This window comes from Pseudorasbora parva, chromosome 13 (genome assembly GCF_024679245.1).
Source record: "Pseudorasbora parva isolate DD20220531a chromosome 13, ASM2467924v1, whole genome shotgun sequence".
NCBI lineage: Eukaryota > Metazoa > Chordata > Actinopteri > Cypriniformes > Gobionidae > Pseudorasbora > Pseudorasbora parva.
The window spans coordinates 43,919,323-43,944,126 of NC_090184.1; the positions used below are offsets into that span (position 1 = coordinate 43,919,323).

The 24,804-nt window shown below is 38.3% G+C and overlaps 1 protein-coding gene across 4 annotated transcripts in view; it reads left to right on the top strand.

Annotated features, from left to right (window-relative positions):
- cltcl1 (clathrin, heavy chain-like 1) overlaps positions 1-24,478 on the top strand; it is a 145,670-nt gene extending 121,192 nt beyond the window's left edge. For 2 of the 4 annotated variants that reach the window (XM_067414540.1, XM_067414543.1), the window contains exons 24-33: positions 837-944; positions 1,040-1,207; positions 3,064-3,213; positions 5,023-5,154; positions 6,188-6,298; positions 6,397-6,567; positions 7,962-8,183; positions 12,812-12,838; positions 21,472-21,547; positions 23,831-24,478. In XM_067414540.1, the coding sequence (XP_067270641.1) occupies positions 837-944; positions 1,040-1,207; positions 3,064-3,213; positions 5,023-5,154; positions 6,188-6,298; positions 6,397-6,567; positions 7,962-8,183; positions 12,812-12,838; positions 21,472-21,547; positions 23,831-23,937 (1,272 nt within the window). In that variant the 3' untranslated portion in view covers positions 23,938-24,478. The remainder of the gene's footprint in view (positions 1-836; positions 945-1,039; positions 1,208-3,063; positions 3,214-5,022; positions 5,155-6,187; positions 6,299-6,396; positions 6,568-7,961; positions 8,184-12,811; positions 12,839-21,471; positions 21,548-23,830) is intronic. The other 2 variants (XM_067414541.1, XM_067414542.1) reach the window with 2 other exon arrangements.
- The last annotated feature ends 326 nt before the right edge of the window (positions 24,479-24,804 follow it).

Here is a 24,804-nt window from a genome sequence, read left to right on the forward strand (position 1 = left end):
CCAACCAGGAAAGACCTCGATTGGACAGACCGACAACCAATCAGAGCAACGAAGCGATGCATAACGTTAGTTGTCAAATGTCAACAGAGCTCAACTGCACTGTGTTGCCAAGTCCATGTTTTTTTCCGCGGGTTGTTTTCTATGTCCGTGGGTTGAAGCGACTATTATGTGATATATAGACCCATGAGTGCGAATTTTAGCAGCAACCTTGCCAAAATAACACACATTTTACCCCCAAACGGCATTTTTCCCGGAGAACCGCACAAAAAGCTATTGTTTAGGGCTAATAGTTGGCGGGTTTTGTTGTAAAAACTTGGCAACCCTGTCTGCATGCGCGCTGGAATGAGGCTGAATAAACGATCTTAGCCGGTGTTGTAAAAAAATAAAATAATTTAATGATACACAGAGTACTTACTCAACATGATCATCATTTCTGAGAGAAAATGTGAAGGTGATGCAGATACGAACAAGCTCTCCGTTTAGGATTCGAACAAATATAATCCAAGCCCCTTTGATGACGTGAGGATTACGTTTCTGTTGATCATCTGTCCATCATCGGCTAAAGCCCGCCCTGATGATCTCATTGGTCAGAACAGTTTCTGTTCGGAGATAATCACTCCTCTATGGATCGAGGCCAAACCAAACTGCCCGAGCTAAAAATGTTGTGGGCGGGGCTAAGTTCGGCTGCCATCCAGGCTAATAAATCCCCCCAGGAGGTCACAGCTAAATTTTTAATTAATAATTTGTCATTTAAAAAAATAATAATTAAATTCAATGAGTTTATTATTTATGTCAGTCATTATTCTGAGTAATGTGAAGTTTAATGTTGGTGTTAGGTGTGTTTTGCGTGTGTGGATGGAGAGGAGTTCCGGTTAGCGCAGATCTCCGGCCTTCACATCGTCACTCATGCTGATGAACTGGAGGAACTCATTAACTACTATCAGGTAAATAACCTTCATCTTCATCATCCTCATCCTCTCAGTCCGTCTGGATGTCATCAGTGCAGGTTTTAGACGTCGTCTTCTTCTCTCTGTCTCAGGATCGGGGGTATTTCGAGGAGCTGATCGTGCTGTTGGAGGCGGCGTTAGGCCTGGAGCGCGCTCACATGGGCATGTTCACGGAGCTGGCCATCCTCTACTCCAAATACAAACCCCAGAGGATGAGAGAACATCTGGAGCTCTTCTGGTCTCGAGTCAATATCCCCAAAGTACGTTCTCTTCTCTGATGCCTTTCTCAAAGTCTGGGCTGAAAAAATCCTTCTGTAGCTCAAATAATAGAGCAAGATCATGGGTTTGCATGAACTGAGCGAATGTAAACCGTAAATGCAACGCAAGTCACGTCGGATAAAGGCCTCTGCCTAATGCATTAACTTTCAAAGCAATATTTGCAAAATGCTAATTAGTATCCAACATTAGCACTGCAGGAACGTCACACATCATGTTAGCACATTTTTGTATTTGCTTTTTGTTTTTTGTTTTATTTATTTGTGCTGTAACTAATTTTATTTATTATATCTGCTAAATTATATTTATAATAATTTAGTTTATTATTGGAGTCAGTAAGATGCTGGTGTTTTAGAAATATTTCTCTTCTGTTCACCAAGGCTAAATTTATTTGATCAAAAATACAGTCAAATTATCATTATTATTATTAGTATTATTAATGTATTATTGTGATGGAAAGCTGAATATTTAGCCTCATTGCTCCAGTCTTCATTGTCACATGATCCTTCAGAAGATAGTAGTTATATATACACATATATCATTATAACTATATAGAATACAGTGGCGTAACTTTGTTTTAAAAGGTGGGTGGGACATAAATTGCGTATCATATGCACGCGAAAAACTGTGTACTATATGCACGCCAAAGCTCATTTTGACGTAAGAGGGGCGCTCATACGTCAAAATGAGCTGTGGCGTGCATTTGGTAGGCAGTTTTTCGCGTGCATATGATACGCACTATATGGCGTATTAAGGGGGGTAGCATTGCTGATACAATGTTATATCAGATGTAAAATATGTACAATAACAATTGCAGAAAAATTTAGTATTAAGATGTCTGGAAATCAATTAAATAGTTCATTTATAATATGTATAATGATCTATATATCTATATATAATCTATATAATGATATAGATCTCATTTAATTATTGCATCTAAACACAATATAGCGTTGTGCCAAGATTTTTCAGTTGAATAAAGGCAAATAGATTTGCACACTTTGCTTATAATCCCTGGTCTAGTCTGTTAAACTTGTTAGAAGTTCTCGTTTCTAATCCCTCGTGGTCTATTTTTTCTCTCATCAAAACCGAATATCATCAGTGCATCAAGAGCAGGGACAGTTTTTGTGCATTTTGTTTCGTGATCTGACCGGAACAAATAGAAAGTCTCTGCAACGGCGTTAAGCGTTAGATTAAAGCGCTCGTCTGTGTGAAGACTGCATGAGCCGCGAGAGAAATCTGCAGCACTGATAACAGCGGACACGAGCGCCAGATCGCCTCTTATTTAACAAACGAATGAAATGATACTCTTCTAGTTAACCAGAGATGTTTTGTTTGTATTAGTTAGGTTCATCCGTGAAGCAAGATTTTAAAAAAAGTGGTGGGGACATGTCCCACCCGTAAATTACACCTATGATAGAATATACTTAGTACATTTATATATATATATATATATATATATATATATATATGTAATAAGTATATTCTATAGTTATAATAATAATTATAATATGATGATAATAAGTTATAATAATATATGATCTAAAATATAAAGATATATAAATAGATATAAAAAAAGATATATAAGATATATATAATAGTTTTTTCTCCTAAAATATATCTTTATATTTTAGATCATATTTTATTTTAATTATATAGAATATACTTATTATATTAATTTATACTATATATATTATAAAACATATTTTCTAATATATTCAACATTCACATATTGTTGATCACAACATTTGAAATGATTAGTGTCAATGTTATGTTAAAGTTATGCTTTGTGTATTGTAGGTCCCTTGTGTTTATGATTTGCTGTCTTGTGATTGGTCAGGTGTTACGAGCGGCTGAACAGGCCCATCTGTGGGCGGAGCTTGTGCTCCTGTACGATAAATACGAGGAGTTTGACAACGCCATCCTGACGATGATGACACACCCTACAGACGCCTGGAGAGACGCTTCCTTCAAAGAGCTCATCAGCAAGGTGACGCGCAGAAAATAATCCTGTACATTATGAGTGTAACGATACACTTGTGTGATGATTCGATATATATCACAACACTGAACTCACGATACGATGTGTATCCCAAAAAAATTTTTTTCCTACATTTTATTATTATTATTTGTGTATTATTATTATAATTATTTGTGTATTATTATTATTATTATTATTATTATTATTATTATTATTAGGACCCCCAAATATTTCCCCATTGCATCATTATACATTATATTCAACATTATATATTTAGTCATATATATAATATATAGACTGTAATGTCACTGAAACTCCGTAAACATGAATTTTTCCCCCTCACGCATTACTCATGCTTCCAATGCAGGCAGCATTCACTCCTGGTGCTCACAGCGTTGCCTCTCCTGCTATTAATGCACTGTACATATAAGAATAAACCATCTAAAATGGAGACCGCACTTCAGGTGATCAATGCATGCAATCCGCCACAGATCTAATCGCAAGGAAGCTCATTAAAATGACCTCTCTAACTGTAATGTTCGGCTCATCCAAGAACTTTAATTCTGCATTTACTCACTGTGTTTTTTCCGCGCATCACGCAATCTGAACGTCCGTGTTTATTACAGTATGAGCGTCACTGTAAATTTGTTCGTCATAAACCATCACTCGTGTCTCTTCAGAAGATTTGGATTTGAATTAGACACTCGATTCGTTATTTAAACATTGCCTTTAGGACATTTTTGGATCTTTTGAGGAATAATGGATGACAGAAATGGACAGAAATCCCACAGGTTTCATAAAGAATATCTTCGTCTGTGTTTGGAAGTTAACGAAGAATTACATGATGGTGAGTAAATGATGACATAGTTTTATATTTGTGGTTCATTTGTAAATTTGTGTTTGGGTGAATGTAACGGGGTTCGCTGATGGAAGGAAGGAGGCGGGAACCGGCGAACGTTCAACAAACTTTAATTCAAAATAAATAAACAAAACGAAAGTTAAACTGCGGGCAGCCCCTCGTGGACAACTGCCCACACACACAAAACAAAACGTAAACATAACATAAAATCCAGGCCTGGTCCTCTCTCGTCTTCCTCTGCCTTGGCTCCTCCTTTTATACTCCCGTCACCTGGCCGCGAGACGAGACCGGTGTGTCGCGCAGCTGGTACTCATTACCACTCGTCACCGGCCCCGCTCTCGCGGTCCCTCGCCCCACTGCTTGCCACAGTGAATTATACCTTTTAAATAGGCCGACTACAGCAAGTTGAGCCTTGAATAAAACAACTCCATAACTCAAACATATCGTTTCCATCAACAATATATATCGTCACATTTTTATATTGCGATACATCGTTTAAACGATATATCGTTACACCCCTACTGTACTTCCACAAATAGAGCAACGTCACGTGATGGTCATAAGTTCGATTTCCAGTAAAAAACGGAAAGTAAAAAATGTATAGATTGAATTCAGTCACGTTGGATAAAAGTGTCTGTCAAATGCATAAATGCGTGTGTAGATGCACAAACACACACTTTGATCAATTGTTGCTCTCTCATGGCTTAATGAGTTCTCAGTTATGTTTTAATAAAGTCTCAGATGTTTCTCCTGAAGGAGTCGACCGTTGTTATGCAGAAAGAGTCTTGCACTATAGCATGTGTGTGCATTTGATGAGAACTGTTTGAGTTGCATGCAGACTTTGAGATCTCTTCTGAAACTCTAGAAGAGTTGATTGCAGAGAAACATCATCTTTGTGTCAGTGATCTTTATTGTTGTGTATTCGTTTTTTCTTCTGTTCACTCGTTTGTCTCATAAAGGTGGCGAATGTGGAGCTGTATTATAAATCTCTGCAGTTTTATTTGGACTATAAACCACTGCTGCTCAATGATCTGCTGACTGTACTCACTCCTCGCCTAGACCACAGCAGAGCCGTCAGCTACTTCAGCCGGGTACGGGTAGTGTGCGTGTGTGTGTGTGTGTGTGTGTGTGTGTGTGTGTGTGTGTGTGTGTGTGTGTGTGTGTGTGTGTGTGTGTGTGTGTGTGTGTTAATATATATATATATAAAGTAGAGTGTTGTTCACTCAACACATAAAAGTGATGTTCAGCCTAGGAATATTTACATCTTCACCCTTTATCCAAATATTATTAAATAGTGTTAAACATTTCTAGTTTGTTATAATTATGCAATGAAACATGACAAATTTTGGTACAATTTTTTTTGGCCAGGCTGTCATACAAAGAAATTATGAACACATACAAAAACCATAGAACCAATGAAATATTAATAACTCATTATGTATAATTAAACTGTATCTGTAGTTTGCCTTTTGCTAAATCGTGTGTGTGTGTGTGTGTGTGTGTGTGTGTGTGTGTGTGTGTGTGTGTGTGTGGTTATTTTATTTAAATAATATTTTTATATAATTTTTTTGTTATATGCCATTAAAGTATTTATTCCTATTTTGAATTATTTTAGTTTAACTTTTAATAATTAGATTTTGAGCATTTGTCGTTTTTATTAGTTATTGTGTCTTTTAAATATTTATCTTCTGCTTTATTTAAATGTGATTTAACCTTTAATTTTAGTACTAATACAAAATTTCTAACTGTCATTTAAGTTTTCCATGTAATATTTTTATTTTATTTCAGCTTTATTTCAATAAACAAAAAATAATTTTAATAGTTTATATTGGTAACATTTTAAAACAAGGTATCATTTGTTAATGTATTAACAAAAACTAACTAACCATGAGCAATACATTTATTACTGTATTTGTTAATCTTTTTTAATTCAAATCCAGCTGTTCATGTTAGTTCACAGTGCAATAACTAATGTCAACAAACACAACAATATATATATATATATATATATATATATATATATTAGTAAATGTTAAAATGAACTGCTGTAGATTATTATTAATTTTATTTTTATTAGTTAATGTTAAGTAATGAAGCTAATGACTAATAAAGTGTGTGTTTCAGGTGAATCAGCTGCGTCTGGTTAAACCGTACCTCAGATCAGTGCAGCGGCACAATAACCGAGCCGTGAATGAAGCGCTCAACAACCTGCTGACGGAGGAGGAGGACTATCAGGTACACACACACACACACACACACACACACACACGTGCTCTTCATCTCTCTGACTTACAGCAGTGATGTGAAGCGTGTTCCTCTGCCGTCCTGCTCAGGGTCTGCGCGCCTCCATCGACGCGTACGATAACTTCGACTCCATCGGTTTAGCTCAGAGGCTGGAGACACACGAGCTCATTGAGTTCAGACGCATCGCTGCTCATCTCTACAAGAGCAACCAGCGCTGGGCTCAAAGCATACAGCTCTGCAAGAGAGACAAGCTGTACAAGGTACACACACACACACACACATCAATTCCAAAGGCATTACACACATTTAAATATATATATACACGCACACACCAATCAGGCATAACATTATGAGGTAAAGTGAATAGCACTGATGATCTCTTCATCACGGCACCTGTTAGTGGGTGGGATATATTAGGCAGCAAGTGAACATTTTGTCCTCAGAGTTGATGTGTTAGAAGCAGGAAAAATGGGCAAGCGTAAGGATTTGAGCGAGTTTGACAAGGGCCAGATTGTGACGGCTAGACGACTGGGTCAGAGCATCTCCAAAACTGCAGCTCTTGTGGGCTGTTCCCGGTCTGCAGTGGTCAGTATCTATCAAAAGTGCTCCAAGGAAGGAACAGTGGAGAACCGGCCACAGGGTCATGGGCGGCCAAGGCTCATTGATGCACGTGGGGAGCGAAGGCTGGCCCACGTGTTGACTTGGCCTCAAAATTCTCCAGATCTCAATCCAATCAAGCATCTGTGGGATGTGCTGAACAAACAGGCCCCACCTCATAACTTACAGAACTTAAAGGATCTGCTGCTAACATTTTGGTGCCAGATACCAAAGCACACCTTCAGGGGTCTAGAGGAGTCCATGCCTCGACGGGTCAGGATAGCAAAAGGGGGACCAACACAACTCATTATATTAGCTAGTTGCCAATATAAATCATGTTTTTTTTTTTTTTTTTTGCTGCTGTTTCTATAGAGCAATAATTCTACCAACTATTCCATATATATATATATATATATATATATATATATATATATATATATATATATATATATATATATATACACGCACACATTTATTTATACTTTTTAATAAGACATAATTATTCTGCAAGACACTATGTTTTTTGAAACATATTTTCTTTAATTTATTTCTTTAAATTATTATTATTATTATTTATTTGTTTTGTCTTTAAATTAGCTAGATAATTATATTAATAGTTATATTAATAATATAATAAATTATCTTTATTTTTTTGCTTTGTCTATAGAGGAATGATTTATACAGAAATAAAGTCTTTATTTCATGATATTTCTTTTCATTAAAAATGTAATTGTTAGTGACTATTTTTTATTTTAATACCTTTTTCGTAAATAAATGTTTTTTTTTTTTTTTGCTTGTTTCTATAAAGCAATATTTCTACCATCATTTACTTTCCCTAACATGTATAAAACCGCATGTTTAGGGGCTGAGGCAGTGTGTGTGTGATGGGTAGGTTTAGGGGCTGGAGCAGTGTGTGTGTGTGTGTGTGTGTGTGATGGGTATGTTTAGGGGCAGTGTAAGGGAATAGAAAATACGGTTTGTACAGTATAAAAACCATTACGCCTATGAAATGTCCCCACATTTCACAAAAACAAATGTGTGTGTGTGTGTGTGTCAGGATGCAATGCAGTTCGCGGCCGAGTCTCAGGACGGCGCTCAGGCTCAGGATCTCCTGCGCTGGTTTGTGGACGAGGGGAAGCGCGAGTGTTTCGCCGCGTGTCTCTTCAGCTCGTACGATCTTCTGGCTCCTGACGCGGTGCTGGAGCTGGCCTGGAGACACGGCCTCATGGATTTCGCCATGCCTTACTTCATTCAGGTGATGAGGGAGTACCTGAGCAAGGTGCGTATCAAACACACACACACAGGGCTTAGGGCCCGATCACACAGAACGCGTTTTTGCAGCGAGAGGCGCCTTTTTTGAATGGATTACGGTTGGCAGTGAGCGTTCAATCAATCAATCAACTTTATTTATATCGCGCTTTTACAATGACGATTGTGTCAAAGCAGCTTCACAGTGTTAAACAGGACAATATTACAACAAAATTTGATTTGGCTAGTTTGATTTGGATAGTTTATAGAATTAAATAAGACCTAATTAATACATTTTATTTGTATATTTAGTTGAATAACTTAGATCATAATTTTAGGGGGCTTTCACACCACTTGTTTGGTCCGGATTTTCGGACTTTTCAGTTTGGTACGAACCAAAACTACAGGTGTGAAACCTCCCTCGGACCACGGTCCGGACCAAACAGACGAAATTTGGTCCGACGAAAAGAGGTAGTCTCGGTCCAGACCAAACTGAACAAAAGGTTCGGTTCGTTTCTTGTGTGAAAGCATTTTCGGTAGAGTTTGAACTTTCAGAGCATTTACAGGAATTTCTGGTCTAGGATTAGTGAAAAAACAGATTAAACTCACAGCACACACAGTGATGGTGCCGCAGCATTTTAAACCGAACCGCGTGTGTATCAGCTCGCGTGAACAGCGTGCCTGCTTGAGATATATATATATATATATATATATATATATATATATATATATATATATATATATATATATATATATATATATATATATATATTTATAATGTCTGTGAGACAAGTAGCCTTTATGCTAAGTTTCGGCTTATTTATAAGACCGATCCAGTTCATGTGCAACGCAAATACTCGCTCCGTAACGCGGGTTGTCTGCTATATTATTTATTTAAGCTTATTTATTAAATTCAGGCAAATGATGAAACATTCATTAAAATTAAGATACAATTTATACAAAGCTTTCTACAAAACAAAACTTAATGAAGTGGTCAAAATTATTTCTGACCCGATCTCTTTGACATGCACATCTGTGCGCGTTTCATAATCAATATAGCCTAGATGAAATTTAAAAATAACATTATAATATTTAAACATAACTATACAACAAAATACATTGTTTGGTGTAATACAGTTCGTAGATGGGAAGGAAGGAGGCGGGAACCGGTGAACGCTCAACAAACATTTATTAAAAATAAATAAACAAAATGAAAGTAAAACCGCGGGCAGCCCCTCACGGACGACTGCCCACAAACACATAATAACACAAAAACAAAACATAAAATTCCAGGCCTGGTCCTCTCTCGTCTTCCGCTGCCCTGTTCCTCCTTTTATGCTCCCGTCACATGGCCGCGAGACGAGACCGGTGTGCCACGCAGCTGGCACTCGTTGACATTAATCACCGGCCCGCTCTCGCGGTCCCTCGCCCCGCTGCTTGCCAAACCACATACCCCCATCGCCCCTCGCAGGTTGGGGGGCACTCCCGAGACTGCGCTCTACACCCCCCCCCCCCCAACCCCCCCCCCCCCCCCCCCCCCCCAACCCCCGCCGATCACGGCGGCCGCGGCACCTGGGGGTAAGGACAGAGAGGCGAGAGAAATGTAGACGGGAGCACGAGGAGCCCGCGGACGAGAGAGGGGAGAGAGGGAAAAGAAAAAAAAGAAAGAGAGAAAAAAAAATTCTGGTCCGGTTCCCAGACACACTGCCGTTCGGCCCTCCACCCGCCGAGAGGCTCTTCCTCGCAGTGCTGTGCGATGGCACTGGACGCCTGGTGGGCAGCTCGATCCTCCTCCGCCCCCTGGCGGCCGGCGGTGACTCCTCCTTCTGAGGGACCCGGCAGCGAGCCCCGCGCTCCCTGCTCCTCCCCTCTCAGGCGGAGGGCAGCAGGCTCCGGCTCACGGCAAGCGCGGCGACTCCTCCGCTCCCTCTCGGACGGCAGCCACCCCCCCTCGACCCAGGGGCACGGCAGCGAGGTCTCTGGCCCACCTTCCTCGCTCCAGCACCATCGCCTCGGGCAGCCCTCGCGGTCTTTCCTCATCCGCGCTGCCCGAACTCCTCAGCACCGCGATCCCCCTCAGCAGCGAGGGCTCTCCGACAGCGCGTCCCTCCTTCCTCCCGGGCTTCGGCACCAATGTAATACAGTTCGTAGATGGGAAGGAAGGAGGCGGGAACCGGCGAACGCTCAACAAACATTTATTAAAAATAAATAAACAAAATGAAAGTAAAACCGCGGGCAGCCCCTCACGGACGACTGCCCACAAACACATAATAACACAAAAACAAAACATAAAATTCCAGGCCTGGTCCTCTCTCGTCTTCCGCTGCCCTGTTCCTCCTTTTATGCTCCCGTCACATGGCCGCGAGACGAGACCGGTGTGCCACGCAGCTGGCACTCGTTGACATTAATCACCGGCCCGCTCTCGCGGTCCCTCGCCCCGCTGCTTGCCACACCACATTTGGCTAAAAGGCCTATCTTCTAGGAGGTCCTCTTTTCCTGTCGGCGCCGATCAAATGTTTGCACAACGAGGACGTTAATTTGGTGAATTTGCCTCGAGTATAGTTGGTGCTGCAGATAGTAATCCCATAATATTAAGAGTATTGGCAACGATGCGTCTGTTCATTCATTCTTGTCAAAAATAGCCGCTGAATTGACAACACACTGACGTCAGACACACGTCCGCTAACAAACCAATCAATGTTAAGATGCAGCCCACATAGATGATGGAGACAGGACGCCAGTGCGTCATGTAAAGTTCTTAGGTGTGCTGACATAACTGCAATGTGAAAGCAAACCAAAACGATCCAAATGTCCAAACACGAACTTTGGTTCGGACCTTGGTGCGGACTTTCAGGTGGAAAACACCCTTAGTGTCCCCAACTGAGCAAGCCAAGCCAAAGGCGACAGTAAGGAACCAAAACTCCATCGGGGCATGATGGAGAAAAATAAACCTTGGGAGAAACCAGACTCAGTCGAGGTATCAGTTCTCCTCTGGCCTATTATCAAACAATTAATAATTATTATTCTAGCAACCTTGCAGGTCATAAATCATATTAGATAAGAATATTCAAAATTTTGTGTATCACGCAAGAGACAAGTTCATTTAGGATGGCGGGTCGATTACACAAGAGTATGAATACTTGAAAGATCGGAGTTATTGCGCCAGAGACGTTTATTGAGGATGACGTGCCGGTGAGCGTTATGGGTGTTGCTTATGCACCCTGGGCGCCTCGCATTTTAATCATCTGCTGCGCCCAGTGTTACCAACTATTTTCCAAGGAAAGTCCAAAAAGTTGCTAAATGTTGCTAGATGACGTCATGCGTCAATTAGCATATCCGTGACGTCATCACGCCGTCCTTGCGTTCTGCCTTCCTAATGCGTTTTCTCTCCTAATCTGTGCTCATTTACTGTATTTTAAAATAATATAATACAGCCGACTGTCCAATAAATGTTTTCATTTCCTATACCTTTTTGTCATACAATAGAAGGGTAGGAAAAAAACCTTGTGCTCCTAGGACAGTACTGGCGACATTTGTAAACTAAAGTGTCTGACGTTTGTCCAAAAAGTCGCTTGATTTCTCGTTAGTTGCTTTTTTGAAAAAAAGTTGCTAGAGGGGTCTGAAAAGTCGCTAAGTTGGCAACACTGGCTGCGCCTCGCATTTTTGAAGGAGCACATGAATTTGAAAAAAACAAAACAACTCTGAGCGGAAAATCGCCCGACATCATCGCATTCATTTTCTGTTGTCCAATCGAATGAAGGGAGAGGCGGGCTTTCCGTTGTGTTGAACGTTACCTTGATTTGGCCATGGGGGTATCTAGCACTCGGAAAGCATACCTTCCATAGGGGCGGCCATTGCTAACCAAGCCATCACCTGCTGTTAGCATCCCATTGACTCCCATTCATTTTTGAGTCACTTTAACAGCGAATAACTTTACATCTGAGGCGTTTAAAGACTCCATTTGTCCATTGTTTATTTCTAAAGAAACACGACAATGCATAAAAGGCTCCATTTACCTTGTATCTTACACTATCATAGAAGCTGGTTTTGTAAGAATAGGCTAAAGATTGCGTCATAACCAACGCGAGCACAGTTGTAGAAATTACCGTATAGACAGGAGGAGACGCTCAGAGGCGATCTTTTACTGTCTATGAGGCAGTCGGGGGGACGTGGAGACAAAGTCTGATAAAGTCAAGGGGGAAGAATGGGGAGAAGCCCATAGTGAGCCAAAAGCAACGGGAGAAAATATTTAAACAACGGGATTCAGATTTCACTTTCCACAACTACTAGAAGACCTACAGCTGTCTGATCATCTAGCTCAGTCTGAGCCTGCGCAGTTCGCTCAGCTATCAGGAAGTGCTTCTAATTGACATCACTTTTCCCCGCTGAAGTCTATGGGAACGCTCTGTCTGTCATTTCTTTTATTGTCTATAGATTTGACTGACAGGACAGCTGATCGGGGGGTTGCCTAAAAACATTTTTTTTTAAAGACGCAGCACACTGCTCTTTTCTAAATTAAAAAACATCAACCAAAAAAGGCAGTGCAGTGCGCCTCGCGTTTTCGAACCTGAAAAACGCGTTCTGTGTGATCTGGGCCTTACTGTGTGACATTCGTCCAAATGTTTTGGTTTTCCTCACGTGAGTTTCCCTCCTCTACAGGTGGATGAGTTAGCCGGGCAGGTGAAGGTCTCTGACCCCTTCTGTCCGTCTCTTTCTGTGTTAGACATTAGCGCATGTAGACTACAGATGCACTCTTTTATAACAGGTTCCTGAATAGTTTGCTTGATTACCCACAATGCACTGCTCTCTAGCTCTAATGAGCCTGTTTGTTTGTTTTTTTGTGTGTGTGTGGGTGTTTGTGAGAAAGAGAAAGGTAAAGGGAGGATTATTGTTATTCAGATGTGAAGTGGCTCGCTGTGCATCAGTCCTCACAGCAAACGTAATCGCTCTCTACTGTGACAAACATGACCAAACCAAAGTGAGTGTTTATCAGCATGGGCTTCTCTAGGCCCTTTATAGGGGGGCTTCAGAAGTTCCTCTAAACTTCTGCCCGGCCTCCCTTAAATACATGTGATTAACTCCCCTTTAAAACATATGAAACTGGTGTGAGGCCTCTGCTTCGTCCCGTCTTTTAGTCTTGTGATAATCAGCGTGTTCTTCAAACCTCATTGGCCTGTCACCACTCGTCAATGCCAAAATATTTGAGGAAACCAATCAAATCCGAGTAGGTGGGCTTTATGTTCACGCAGAAGCTGCTGAGGCTGAGCGCGAATTTAAGCAGATAAACTAGGGCTGGGCGATATGGAGCAAAAAAAATATCTCGATATATTTTGCTATATCTCGATATACGATATATATCTCGATATCTTTACAGGACAGGAAAAATAACCCCCTAAAAACTACAGCAAAAACAAATATGCCAAATATTTATTGAATCAAATCAAATATTAACATTTATTGAAGTGCAAAGAGGTAGTCAGTTCATGTAGGAACAATGTGCTTTTGACATAAAAAAAAAAAAAACTCCCTGATTACATAAATAATAATAATTTAACTGTAAAAAAATGTATTAAAATTAATTATTTTCATTCATTTCATGCCTTAAAAACATGAATCAAAGACTCCCTTTTTTACAGTTAAAGTAAACAGTAAGCATTTTGCAGAAAGATTGGGGCATGACTGAGATATAAATAAACAGATTTTGTCATAACACCACTTCCTGTTAAATTTATATCAAAATTCAAACAGTAGGCTAGATGTCGCGCTCTTTACTAAAGCGTGAGCGCCTCATAATGCGGTAGGCTACACGAGAGGCGAGCTTCCCTTCTTTTTCAGTTACAGAACGAAATATGAACGTCAGAAGGTAGGCTATATGATACAGTACAACTTACAGAAGAGCACCGCGTGTCTCAGGACACCCGGGATGTGGCGTTTTCCCTCTTGGTTAAAACATGCATAGACCTATTCATCATAATCCCGTGATAAAGCTGACAAAATAATAATAATTATGATATTGCAATACTTTTTAAATGTTTTCAAATGATATGCGATCATTTTGACATTTTAAACGAAAACCATGCGATCAGTTAGACACAAATCATAAACTGGCATGATTGCGACTGAGAGTGCGTCTCGCACCAATAGTGTCAATCACCTGACTGTGGGTGAAACTTGCGATTTGAACTATGATGAACATTAATATTTCTTTATTAATTTTAGCAAGCAGTTGTGTAAGAAGGAAAAGCGTGGCTTAAACAACGCGCGCGCTTGTCAACATGATAACTAATCCTCACCTGGTTGCGAACTCCGCCGTGTTCAATGAGACAACACGCGAGGGGAGGGGGAACAAAAGCAATGAGGCGGGAGGCGCGCGAGCGCAGCACAGAGAAGGCAAACAAGCAAAGTGCCGGAATCAGAATTAAATATAAACAATATATCGATATATACGATATGTCCAAATCCATATTGAGTTTAAAAAATATCTCGATATATTTTAAATATCGAGATATCGCCCACCCCTAAGCTAAACTAAACATTTTATACTCGACAGCTGCTGCTTTAAGTCAAAAATGTTAAAGCTACACTGTGTAACTTTTTTAGTTTATTCTTAGCTAAAATCACTCAGTTCTTTCAAAAATATATGTGCTCATTAATGTATATTTACTTCTTTCAAGTAATAGTATTCTCATAATTTTATAATATACCATTGAAAATACATACGTGTTGAGGGTTCGGATGGCGGTCGCCATGTTGCTCCTCCATCTTGAAAGTACATTTGCCAAAGAGGGACATACCCGTAAATTCAAGCTTCGCTTTTCGCGTTTTTACACTCGATGGCACCGTGTCGAATGTGAAGAGGGGGATTGCTTGAGGCTGCTATATGATGATGGAGGATCACTCTTAAGCCTCTTTCACACTGCACGTCGGACCCGCAATATTCCCGGAACATTGCCGAGTCGCCTTCTGTGTGAAAGCAACTACGTCCCGGAATTGATTACCGAATTCGACCCGGGTCGGGGACCTAGTAACATTGCGGGATATGTATCAGAGTCGCCAAGGAAGCGGAAAAGAGAATTAAGACGGCAACGCGACAGGCAAATCAACAAGACAAAAGTAAATATTGGAGTGGCCTTTCCAAGATGGAAAGAGCTCATGAGGAGCAACGATTTTAAAAAGAACGCCGACGTTGCCTGCTTTCTTCTCGACAGGTAATATTAATTCAGCCTATTTGTGTATATTGGAAGTTTTATTGTTGCTTGGCTCATTATATCATGGTGTGCTGTGCATAACACTAGAACGACGTCTAGGATAGTTTTCCTCGCGTCAATGATGAAAAAGTATTGTTTACCTTATAACATAAATCCGTGTTCTATGACGGATAACATGAGAATAATATTTTAATTGCATTATAATTTGTTTGCCTTACGCTAGTGATGTCGTACAATATACAGAATAACGATAGCACAGATTAAAGTTACTTCGCTAAGATTAGCTTGCATTCGTCTGGGAACCTGATAGCTGATGTTAGCAATGAACTGATAATTTGATCATAGATCATTTGGTAAATTAAATAACTGCAAATTATAATAGTTTTCAAAAGTAACCTCATCACTTGAGTTGAAGCAACACTCACCGAAGAGGTCGAACTGGAAGCCATGACTAAATCGGCCACCGTAGGAGTTAAAACGAAATCGAAATTGAGAGGAGCAGAAACTATTATTCACTGGATGGTCATATACCTTTTCACCACTAGATGGGGGAAAATATCACACAGTGTAGCTTTAAACAAATGACAAAAATATTCAGGCAAATTAACTCTTTCCCCGCCAGCGTTAAAAAAAAAAAGTTGCTAGCCACCACCAGGGTTTTTGACCATTTTCACCAAAATTTAATAGCCCATATAATATTTTGTTTTATGAATATCTGAGCTTACAATATATATATATATATATAAACGTGTTTTGCATTCTTTTTTATCAACACTTGAAGATGGGTAAGTTTCATAAAAAAAAGCTACATTTTAAACAAAAAGCTGAGAAAATCACGTTTTAGAGTGTATCCAGATCAGATTCAGAGATGATCAAACACAGATGGAGTCGATGGAGTCCGTCAACACTCCTAATGCTTCAGTCCTGTCGCTCGTCCTGCTCCACATCTCATTCACTTACATTAGGCAGTTTTGATTTATATGATGTTCAATGATGATGATCACGTTATTTTTCATATGCATATGATTACATAAGATAGCTTGTTTTACTCCGTTTTACACGTGTGTGTTTTGATCAGGAGATTCAGTGCTCATTCAGAAGATGCGTAACAGCGCCCCCTAGTGTCTGACAGTGAAAACACGGAAACACAGAAAATTCATTTTTTGGCCTGGAAGCTTTGTTTCCACAAATAAAGGAAAATTCTGTGTTTGGCGGGGAAAGAGTTAATACACTTTTGTCTTAATTTTCGCCATTTTTTCATTGAAAATAGGCCTATGTACTGTGATTCATAATCAGTGTTGGGGAAGTTACTCTGAAAAAGTAATGAATTACTACTAATTACATCTTCAATAGTGTAATCAGATTACTGTACACATTACTCTCTCCAAAAAGTATTACTTATTACTAATTACTTTCTAAATCCTATATCAACCTCGATTAAAGGTGCCCTAGAAGGATTTGAAACATGTTAAATTGTTCTCTGATATCTACATAGAGGGAGTGTGGCTTAAATATGGGCAAATATTGTCCAGATACAGTTTTACAGGTCCATTTACAACCCTATCAATTGTCCCTAGGATGTAATGCTCTGTTTTTGCCTTATTTGGAAGAGTCATGAATATTAATGTTGAGCTCTGCTCTGATTGGCTTATTTCAGCAGCTCACAGCAGTTCAGTGAAGTGGCTCGTGAGTCCTGATCATCCTGACAGAACACAGACCGACTAAATGAAACTTTAAGCTGAACATCTCAAATGGAGATTGATAAAATGCAGCTTACTTGTTTATTTGGTGTTTTCAGATCATCCGCCGGCGAGAAAGAGCTCACGTTCGTGCGGTCGCCAGATTTCAGTAATTAAATCCCCCAAACAGAGCTTTTCTGTGAAAAGAAACACGTATACTCTCCGGTTTTTACCTAAATCTGTTTTTTACCTAAGTCTAATCTGGCAACCATATCCACGCGAGCTGTCTCTCGCGCACTGATGATCTGAAAACACCAATAAAACAAGCTGCATTTGATCAATCTCCATTTGAGATGTTCTGCTTAATGTGTCATTCAGTCTACATTTTAGAATTGTTTTTTTTCGTCAACGATATTTAGTGTTTATATAACGTTAGTCACAATGTAGGCTAAGGTTACGCAGTGACTGTGATGTAGCCTAATCTGAAATACAAATATGCAAAAACATCATAGGAAACACCATACTTCAGTTCTCAAAAATAGAAATATATAACTTATATTTTTACAAAATGAATAGCCTTGTCAAATGACTGTCATTTTAACTATGGTGGAAAAGGTGACGTTTGCTAGAAGGATCGAGTGAACGATCTAAGCAAAGTGTCTACGGTTGTATTTCGTAAGTAAGGGATAATGTACACCCAGCCGGTTGTTATCGCAGAATAAACACCGACAGTGATCGCGGAGGGGTCTTGCATCACTCTGAAGTGGTTTATTCTGCGATTAAAAACCGGCTGGGTGTACATTATCCCGCTTATTACACGGCTACTAGTCTCAAATAAATAATTATTATACACAAAATATTGTCTCGAGATTAAATATTTTATTAGCTCTTACACAAAGCTTCCGCGAAGGAAAACAGTTCCAACCTGCTTTAAGCCTTTATCTATTGCTGCTAAATGTTGAAAATGAATGCTGAAAGGGTTAGTTCACCCAAAAATGAAACCAAGCCTATGATTTACTCACCCTCAAGTCATTATAGGTGTATATGACATTCTTCTGTCAGACAAATACAATCAGAGTTATATTTAAAAAGTCCAGGCTAACGTTAATCCAACAGTAGTTTTAGTGTTTTTGAAGTCCATAAAAAATGCAGCTGTCCGTCAAATAACGTGCTCCACACGACTCCGATGGGTTAATAGAGCCGTCTGATTCCAATCGATGCGTTTGTGTAAGAAAAAGATCTATATTAAAAACGTTATAAAGGAAACCTGCCTTGATGTCTTCCATTGAAACCCACGGCTGTTTAAGCCACAAGATGGCGCCAGCGTTAAGCACAGAAGTAGTACCGGTCAAGATAACTCGTAGTACCCGGATGAGCAGGTGTTATCTGGAAATAACATACCGCTGGAATGCGCGATTGACCAATCAGAATCAAGTATTTCACAGAGCCGTGTAATAATACAAAATAATATTACCCTTTGTCATTAGACACACTATTTAGTTTTGTATGGTACTTGGTGTTTCCTATTGTTACTGTAAGCATCTTGCGTTATCTAGACAATGCGGTCTCTCTAAGAAACTTTCAATTTAATCAGAAATTGTTTAATAAGTGGATAAAAATCGCTACTTACTGCTTGCAGGAATATAGTCGCCACTTTCTTCAGTTTAAGACGCTGAGCGAAGCTTGCTTGAAAAGGGCCGAACAAACGAACGATCTTGAGTTAAATTGTTGTGGTATCGGATTATTAACATCAATCATGACTGTTGATATTTTTGATCTGTGGAAAGGGTCGACAAGTCTCCTGCACAGCCTGAACATGACGTGTGTCCATGAGCAGCTTGTTTTAATGATTCGCTCTGTTTCCGCCTGACAATGCACATGTTTGGACAGATGCAAATGTTGGGGGCGTGCATATAAATGATCCCCAACGCTTGCGTCACGGTTGCCGTTATGTTGAGAAGCACTTTTTTTTCGGTGGAGTTTTGGATTCACGAGATTTCCATAAGAAGGAGGAGGCAATGGGGTTTGAGACTCACAGTGTGTGATATCCATGTACTGAACTCTTATTATTTCACCATGACAAGGCTAATTCAATTTTTCATTCTAGGGCACCTTTAAGCGATTCAAGGATAGACATGAAATTGCTCGGTTTTAATTCATTCAAATACATAATATAAAACTACATTAATAGTTCTTATTAAATGACCAAAGTATTACAAACGTGAGAAGGATACATAAAAACATGCATTTTCAAGTTTTATATTATTTATTTGAATGAATTAAGAGCCATGTCTATCCTTAAATTACTTAATTTTAATCGAGGTTGATATTGGATTTAGAAAGTAATAAGTAAATAAATACTTTTTGGAGAGAGTAATGTGTTCAATAATCTAATTACACTATTGAAGATGTAACTAGTAATTAATAACTCTTTTAAAAGTAACTTAAGGGATGTCATGCAGAATAAGGCATTAATATTTGCCTGTATACGTAATAATAATAAGCATGCATGCTAATAAGCTACTAGTTAATAGTGAGAATTGGACCCTAAACTAAAGTGTTATCATTTATCCATACTGAAACGCCCCTGATCATCAGTATAACACACTCTTCACACACTCTTTAAAGACGCAGGGCTTCAGTTTGACCTGCAGGTGGCAACAGTCACTCTTAGATGGAATAAATGAAATAGTCAGAAAAAACTAAACTGATTATTGAACCTTTAGATGTAATTTTGTGTTTTTAATTGTAGTGTTTCTATACTGTGTATATACTGTATATTTTCTATTCATTTTTATTTCAGTTGTAGTTTGTCATTTTTAGCACATCAAGTTAAATTAAGTAAATCAAGTAAAAAAGAAAATTTTTTGCCACACACACACATTTATACTTTTTAATAGAACATTTTAATTTTTATAATTGTTATTATTATTATTATTATTATTAATTAGTTTAGTCGTTTATGCTTTATTAAATAATTGATTAAAATAACTGGCTAGATAATTATAATCTAAATAAATTATATTCTACCATATTTATTTTTTTGCTTTGTCTATAAAGGAATGATTTAGCCAGAAATTATTATAATTTCTAATTATACATTACAATTATAATTATTATATAATGTTTTTATTTTATTCATTCTCATTCAAATTAGCTTTTTGTTGTTGTTGTTTGCTTTCTTTAAAAATGGCCAATTAATTTAGTGACTATTTTCCACTCTCTTTTTGTGTCTGTAAAGGAATAATTCACCCCAAAATGTATTTTTCTTTATTCAGGATTTTTTGTTAAATATATATTTTTTCATTAAAAAAAATTCACTTAAAAAAAAGTCTTTATTCATTAATTTCGAAAATAATAATAATTACAAAAATAATAATAATTCACCCCGAAATAAAAAGTAATTTGGTTTATTGAAAAAAAATGTGTGCCTATTTTTTTAAAATAATTTTTCGTAAATAAATGTGCAACTATTTTAATAACTATTTTCCTCCCTGTATTTTTTGCTGCTCAGTTTATTCAGAGGCACAAACTGAGCAAATGTCATTTATTTTTTCAAAAAAAAAAAAAAAAAAAAAAAAAAAAAAATATATATATATATATATATATATATATATATATATATATATATATATATATATACATATAAAAGATACGGATAGTCAAGTAAACTTAAGTTGCTTCAGTCCAGTAAGTGTTCATGTTTAAATATTACTAGCAATATCGGTAATTATTATATTTACTTTACAAAAGTCATTAAAGATTTCACTGCAAGAAAAGTTAGAAGGCTCTGTTTTACAAAAATGATTTATTGCATTTATAAAACGGCAGTAACCACAATATACAATATTTAATTTAAATAATCACAAGTAGGATTGCATGTCCAGAAGGAAGAATAATGTGAAAGGTTCTGTGATTGGAGCTTTTGTTTTTCAGCACAGAGTCTGAATGCAGTGTGAATTAATAACAGACGCTAAACACACACGTTTGAGAGGTTAAGAACAAACGCTGAATGTCTGAGGAGCATCAACAAACAAACAGAGTTTGAGTTCATTAGTTTCACATATTCTAATGAGGAATATATGTGGGATATGATTTAGTTTCTCTAGCGCTTCACAGTCTCAGAGCAGCTTTACAGAAACCACATTCATGTATTAAACAGCCGGTAAGTGAATGTGAGTGGATTTTGTCATGCAGCATTTTGGCATGTCATGTGACATTATTGGGCATTTGCATGTAGTGATGACGTGAGAAGATTGGCGGCGCGTTTTGTCAGCTCAGGTTTATGTGTGTGTGTGTGTGTGTGTGTGTGTGTGTGTGTGTGTGTGTGTGTGTGCGTGTGTGTGTGTGCGTGTGTGTGTGTGTGTGTGTGTGTGTGTGTGTACGGACGGCGGTGACACTTTGACAGTGATGTGTCCTGCGTCTCTTACAGGTGGATGAACTGCAGGAGGCTGAGAGCAAGAGAGCGTCTGAAGACGAGTCTCCGGAGTCCTCCTCTATAGTCTACGGTACGTTCATCATCAGTCTGTTTCTCAGTGTAGAGCATCAGACGCCGCTTTAAAACACACCCTAAATCATCTGAGAGTCACAGATATGTGCAATTTCTCTTTTAAAACGCATCCAAACTGGTTTGTTTCCTGAAATAATCAACAATGCTGTCTGGAAAAACCTGACGCTCTTAAAAATAATCATTTCATCCACAGATGTCATATATGTGAATGTATTGCTATGAGTCACATCCAATATATATGTATATCCATTATAGGCAATATTTTAATAACTTCTAACTGGTGCACCAAAGCCTGGTCTCTGTCCTACGCTTTTTAAATATTTAAATCATCTACACCATGCATACATTATGTACAGTACATACAGTATGCCAATGCAAATTACATTTGTATAAGAAATCATATTTAAAAAATGTACTCATTTTTTAATGCATTTATTTATTTGTGCATTTATTTATGCATAATGCATCAATACATAAATAAATATCCTTGAAGCTTTAATGTATTTATGTATTATTTATTTATTCATTCATTATTTATTAATGCATTTATTGATTTATATATTTATGCATTTATTTTTTTATGCATTAAGCATTTAGATATGTATGCATGTATCTATTTGTGCATTTATTTTATGCATAGTGCATCAATACATAAGTACATCCTTAAAGCGTTTATTTATTTATTTATTTATTTATGCATTAAGCATTTATTTATTTATTCATGTATTATTCATTTTTCATGCATTTATTTATGCATTAAGCATTTATTTATTTATATATTTTATGCATAGTGCATCAATACATCAGTACATCCTTAAAGCGTTTATTTATTTATTTATGCATTTATTTATTTGTGTATTTATTTATCCTTTAAGCATGTATTTATTTATTATTATTGTTATAATATTACATTCATATTTTTGAATAATCATATATTTTTAATGAACTGGGATTACAGACTGTTGCTTTTATCTGATTGGTTAGTGGGAAGAAAACATGTTGAAATGACAAGCAGCTTCAACACTTCCAGTGTGATACAGTATCGTTGAGTAACTACTCCAACCAGTGAGCCAGGCTGATGATTTACTGCATTTTTAGCAGTAGATAGCAGTTTTTGAGACCCCGCATTGTTCCATTCTCAGCCAAAACTGCTGTCTGATCTAGAACTGTAATTGACCTATCGGTAAGCCCCGCCCCCCTTAGTTACTGTTGCTTACTCGGACAAACAAACGGATTTGCTATGTCTTACAATGACAGCTGTCAGTGTGAAAACCTCATCCCAAGATGTAGCGTATACCCCGTCTGAATGATGAACAAACTTTACTGATGGTCTGTGAAGTTTTTCATTCCATAAAATCACCGTAAGAGCTGAACAAACAAAGCGTGCGCATTGTCTCATTTACAAACTCTCTCTCTCTGTTGCATTATCATTCATTTACACAGCAAATTACACAAAAACACTCATACAACTATCAATAAACAAACATACACAGACCATATGCCTTTTCGTGCGTGCAGTTTATAACTATAAATCTGTATCTGCAAAACAACTCTGATAAACTGCGTGCAAGCTCTCCCTTTCACTACCCGTGAACTATAATACCCATCAAAATAAGAGTCCCTCAAATATAGTAAGACAAATAATGAAGACTTTAAACATATTTAGACTCACAGAAATGTCAAAAATGTTTACAAAAACAAACTAAACGATTAAGATGATTATGAGGAGAAGCCTCATTACGATCGCAGATGATAAGATCTAGGATCAACACTGTTCATGTACCACAGCGTTAGGTTAAATTCATTTACATGTAAACATTTTCATATGGAGAGATGCACTGAAATGCAGACCATTGTGTTTTTGATTTAACTTACACCGTTACATGACGTGAGAACAGTTTGTTACCTATCACTAACTTAATAAGAGAATGACCACCCAAAAAAAATCCTCTCAAGATACCTAGGAACATTGTTTTACTATTACGTTTGTTGCATAAACACCATCAAACCGATGAAAGCATCAGATTTTCCAATGTGTCTCTATGGCGCTGAAACCTAAAGATGTCTGAGTTCCACGGCTCCACTGATGCTCAACTGCTATTGGCTCATCTGCGTTCGAGGGGAGGGGCTTACCAATAGGTTAATTCAACAGAAACCGCCCTGATACTGAGTGCCTGTTTTGTAGTATCAATCACAGATCAAGTGAAATGCTTTCATTCATGAATATGAATGTGTGTGTGTGTGTGTGTGTGTGTGTGTGTGTGTGTGTGTGTTCGCGCAGGTCAACAGCTGATGTTGAACGGCAGTCAGACAGCGGTCACACCCCAGCCAGGTTTTCCGGGTTACGGATTCGCCCCTCCTGTGTACGGCTTTAACCTTCAACCTTGAGTCCCGACCGCCAGGAATTCTGGGAAATGTGTGCCTGTGACACCCAAGCTCGACTGCTGCTTTCAGGAAGCATGAAAACTGTATCTCGGCAATCAAACAAACACGCAGATCGAACCGCTCCTTAAATACGTGTGCCGTCCGTGACACACAAGCTGCTCTTTAACTTATGATTTCATCTGCATCCGAGCTGTATCGCACTGAAGACGAGAAGAGGGATGCTAACCCTAAAAACACAACACACTAAAACACACTAGCGAGGGGGAACGGTACGATATCTTTACTGACCGAGTCAATACCTGGTTCTTTTGTTCGCTCTCATCCTTTTTACTCTACAGTATTAACTTGGTTTACATTTCAAGTGTACTAAATTTCAGTTGTACAATGTGAAGATCACAACCGAGCGTCTGTTTATTTAAAGGGTTAGTTCACCCAAAAATGTAATTTGTCATTAACTCCTCTCCCTAATGTCGCTCCACACCCGTAAGACCTCCGTTCATCTTCACACACAGTTTAAGATATTTTATATTTAGTCTGAGAATGTATGCAAGTGTATGCACACTATACTGTCCATGTCCAGAAAGGGAATAAAAACATCATCACAGTAGTCCATATGAGACATCAGTGGGTTAATTAGAGTCTCTTGAAGCGTCCAAAATACATTTGGGTCCAAAAATAACAAAAACTACGGCTTTATTCAGCATTGGCTTCTCTTCCGGGTTTGTTTTCAATCCTCAAATAAAGATTCAAACGGTTATGAATCAGCGAATCGATTCATGATTCGCTGATTCATACACAGAAGAGAAGACAATGCTGAATAAAGTCGTAGTTTTTGTTATTTTTGGACCCAAATGTATTTTGGATGCTTCA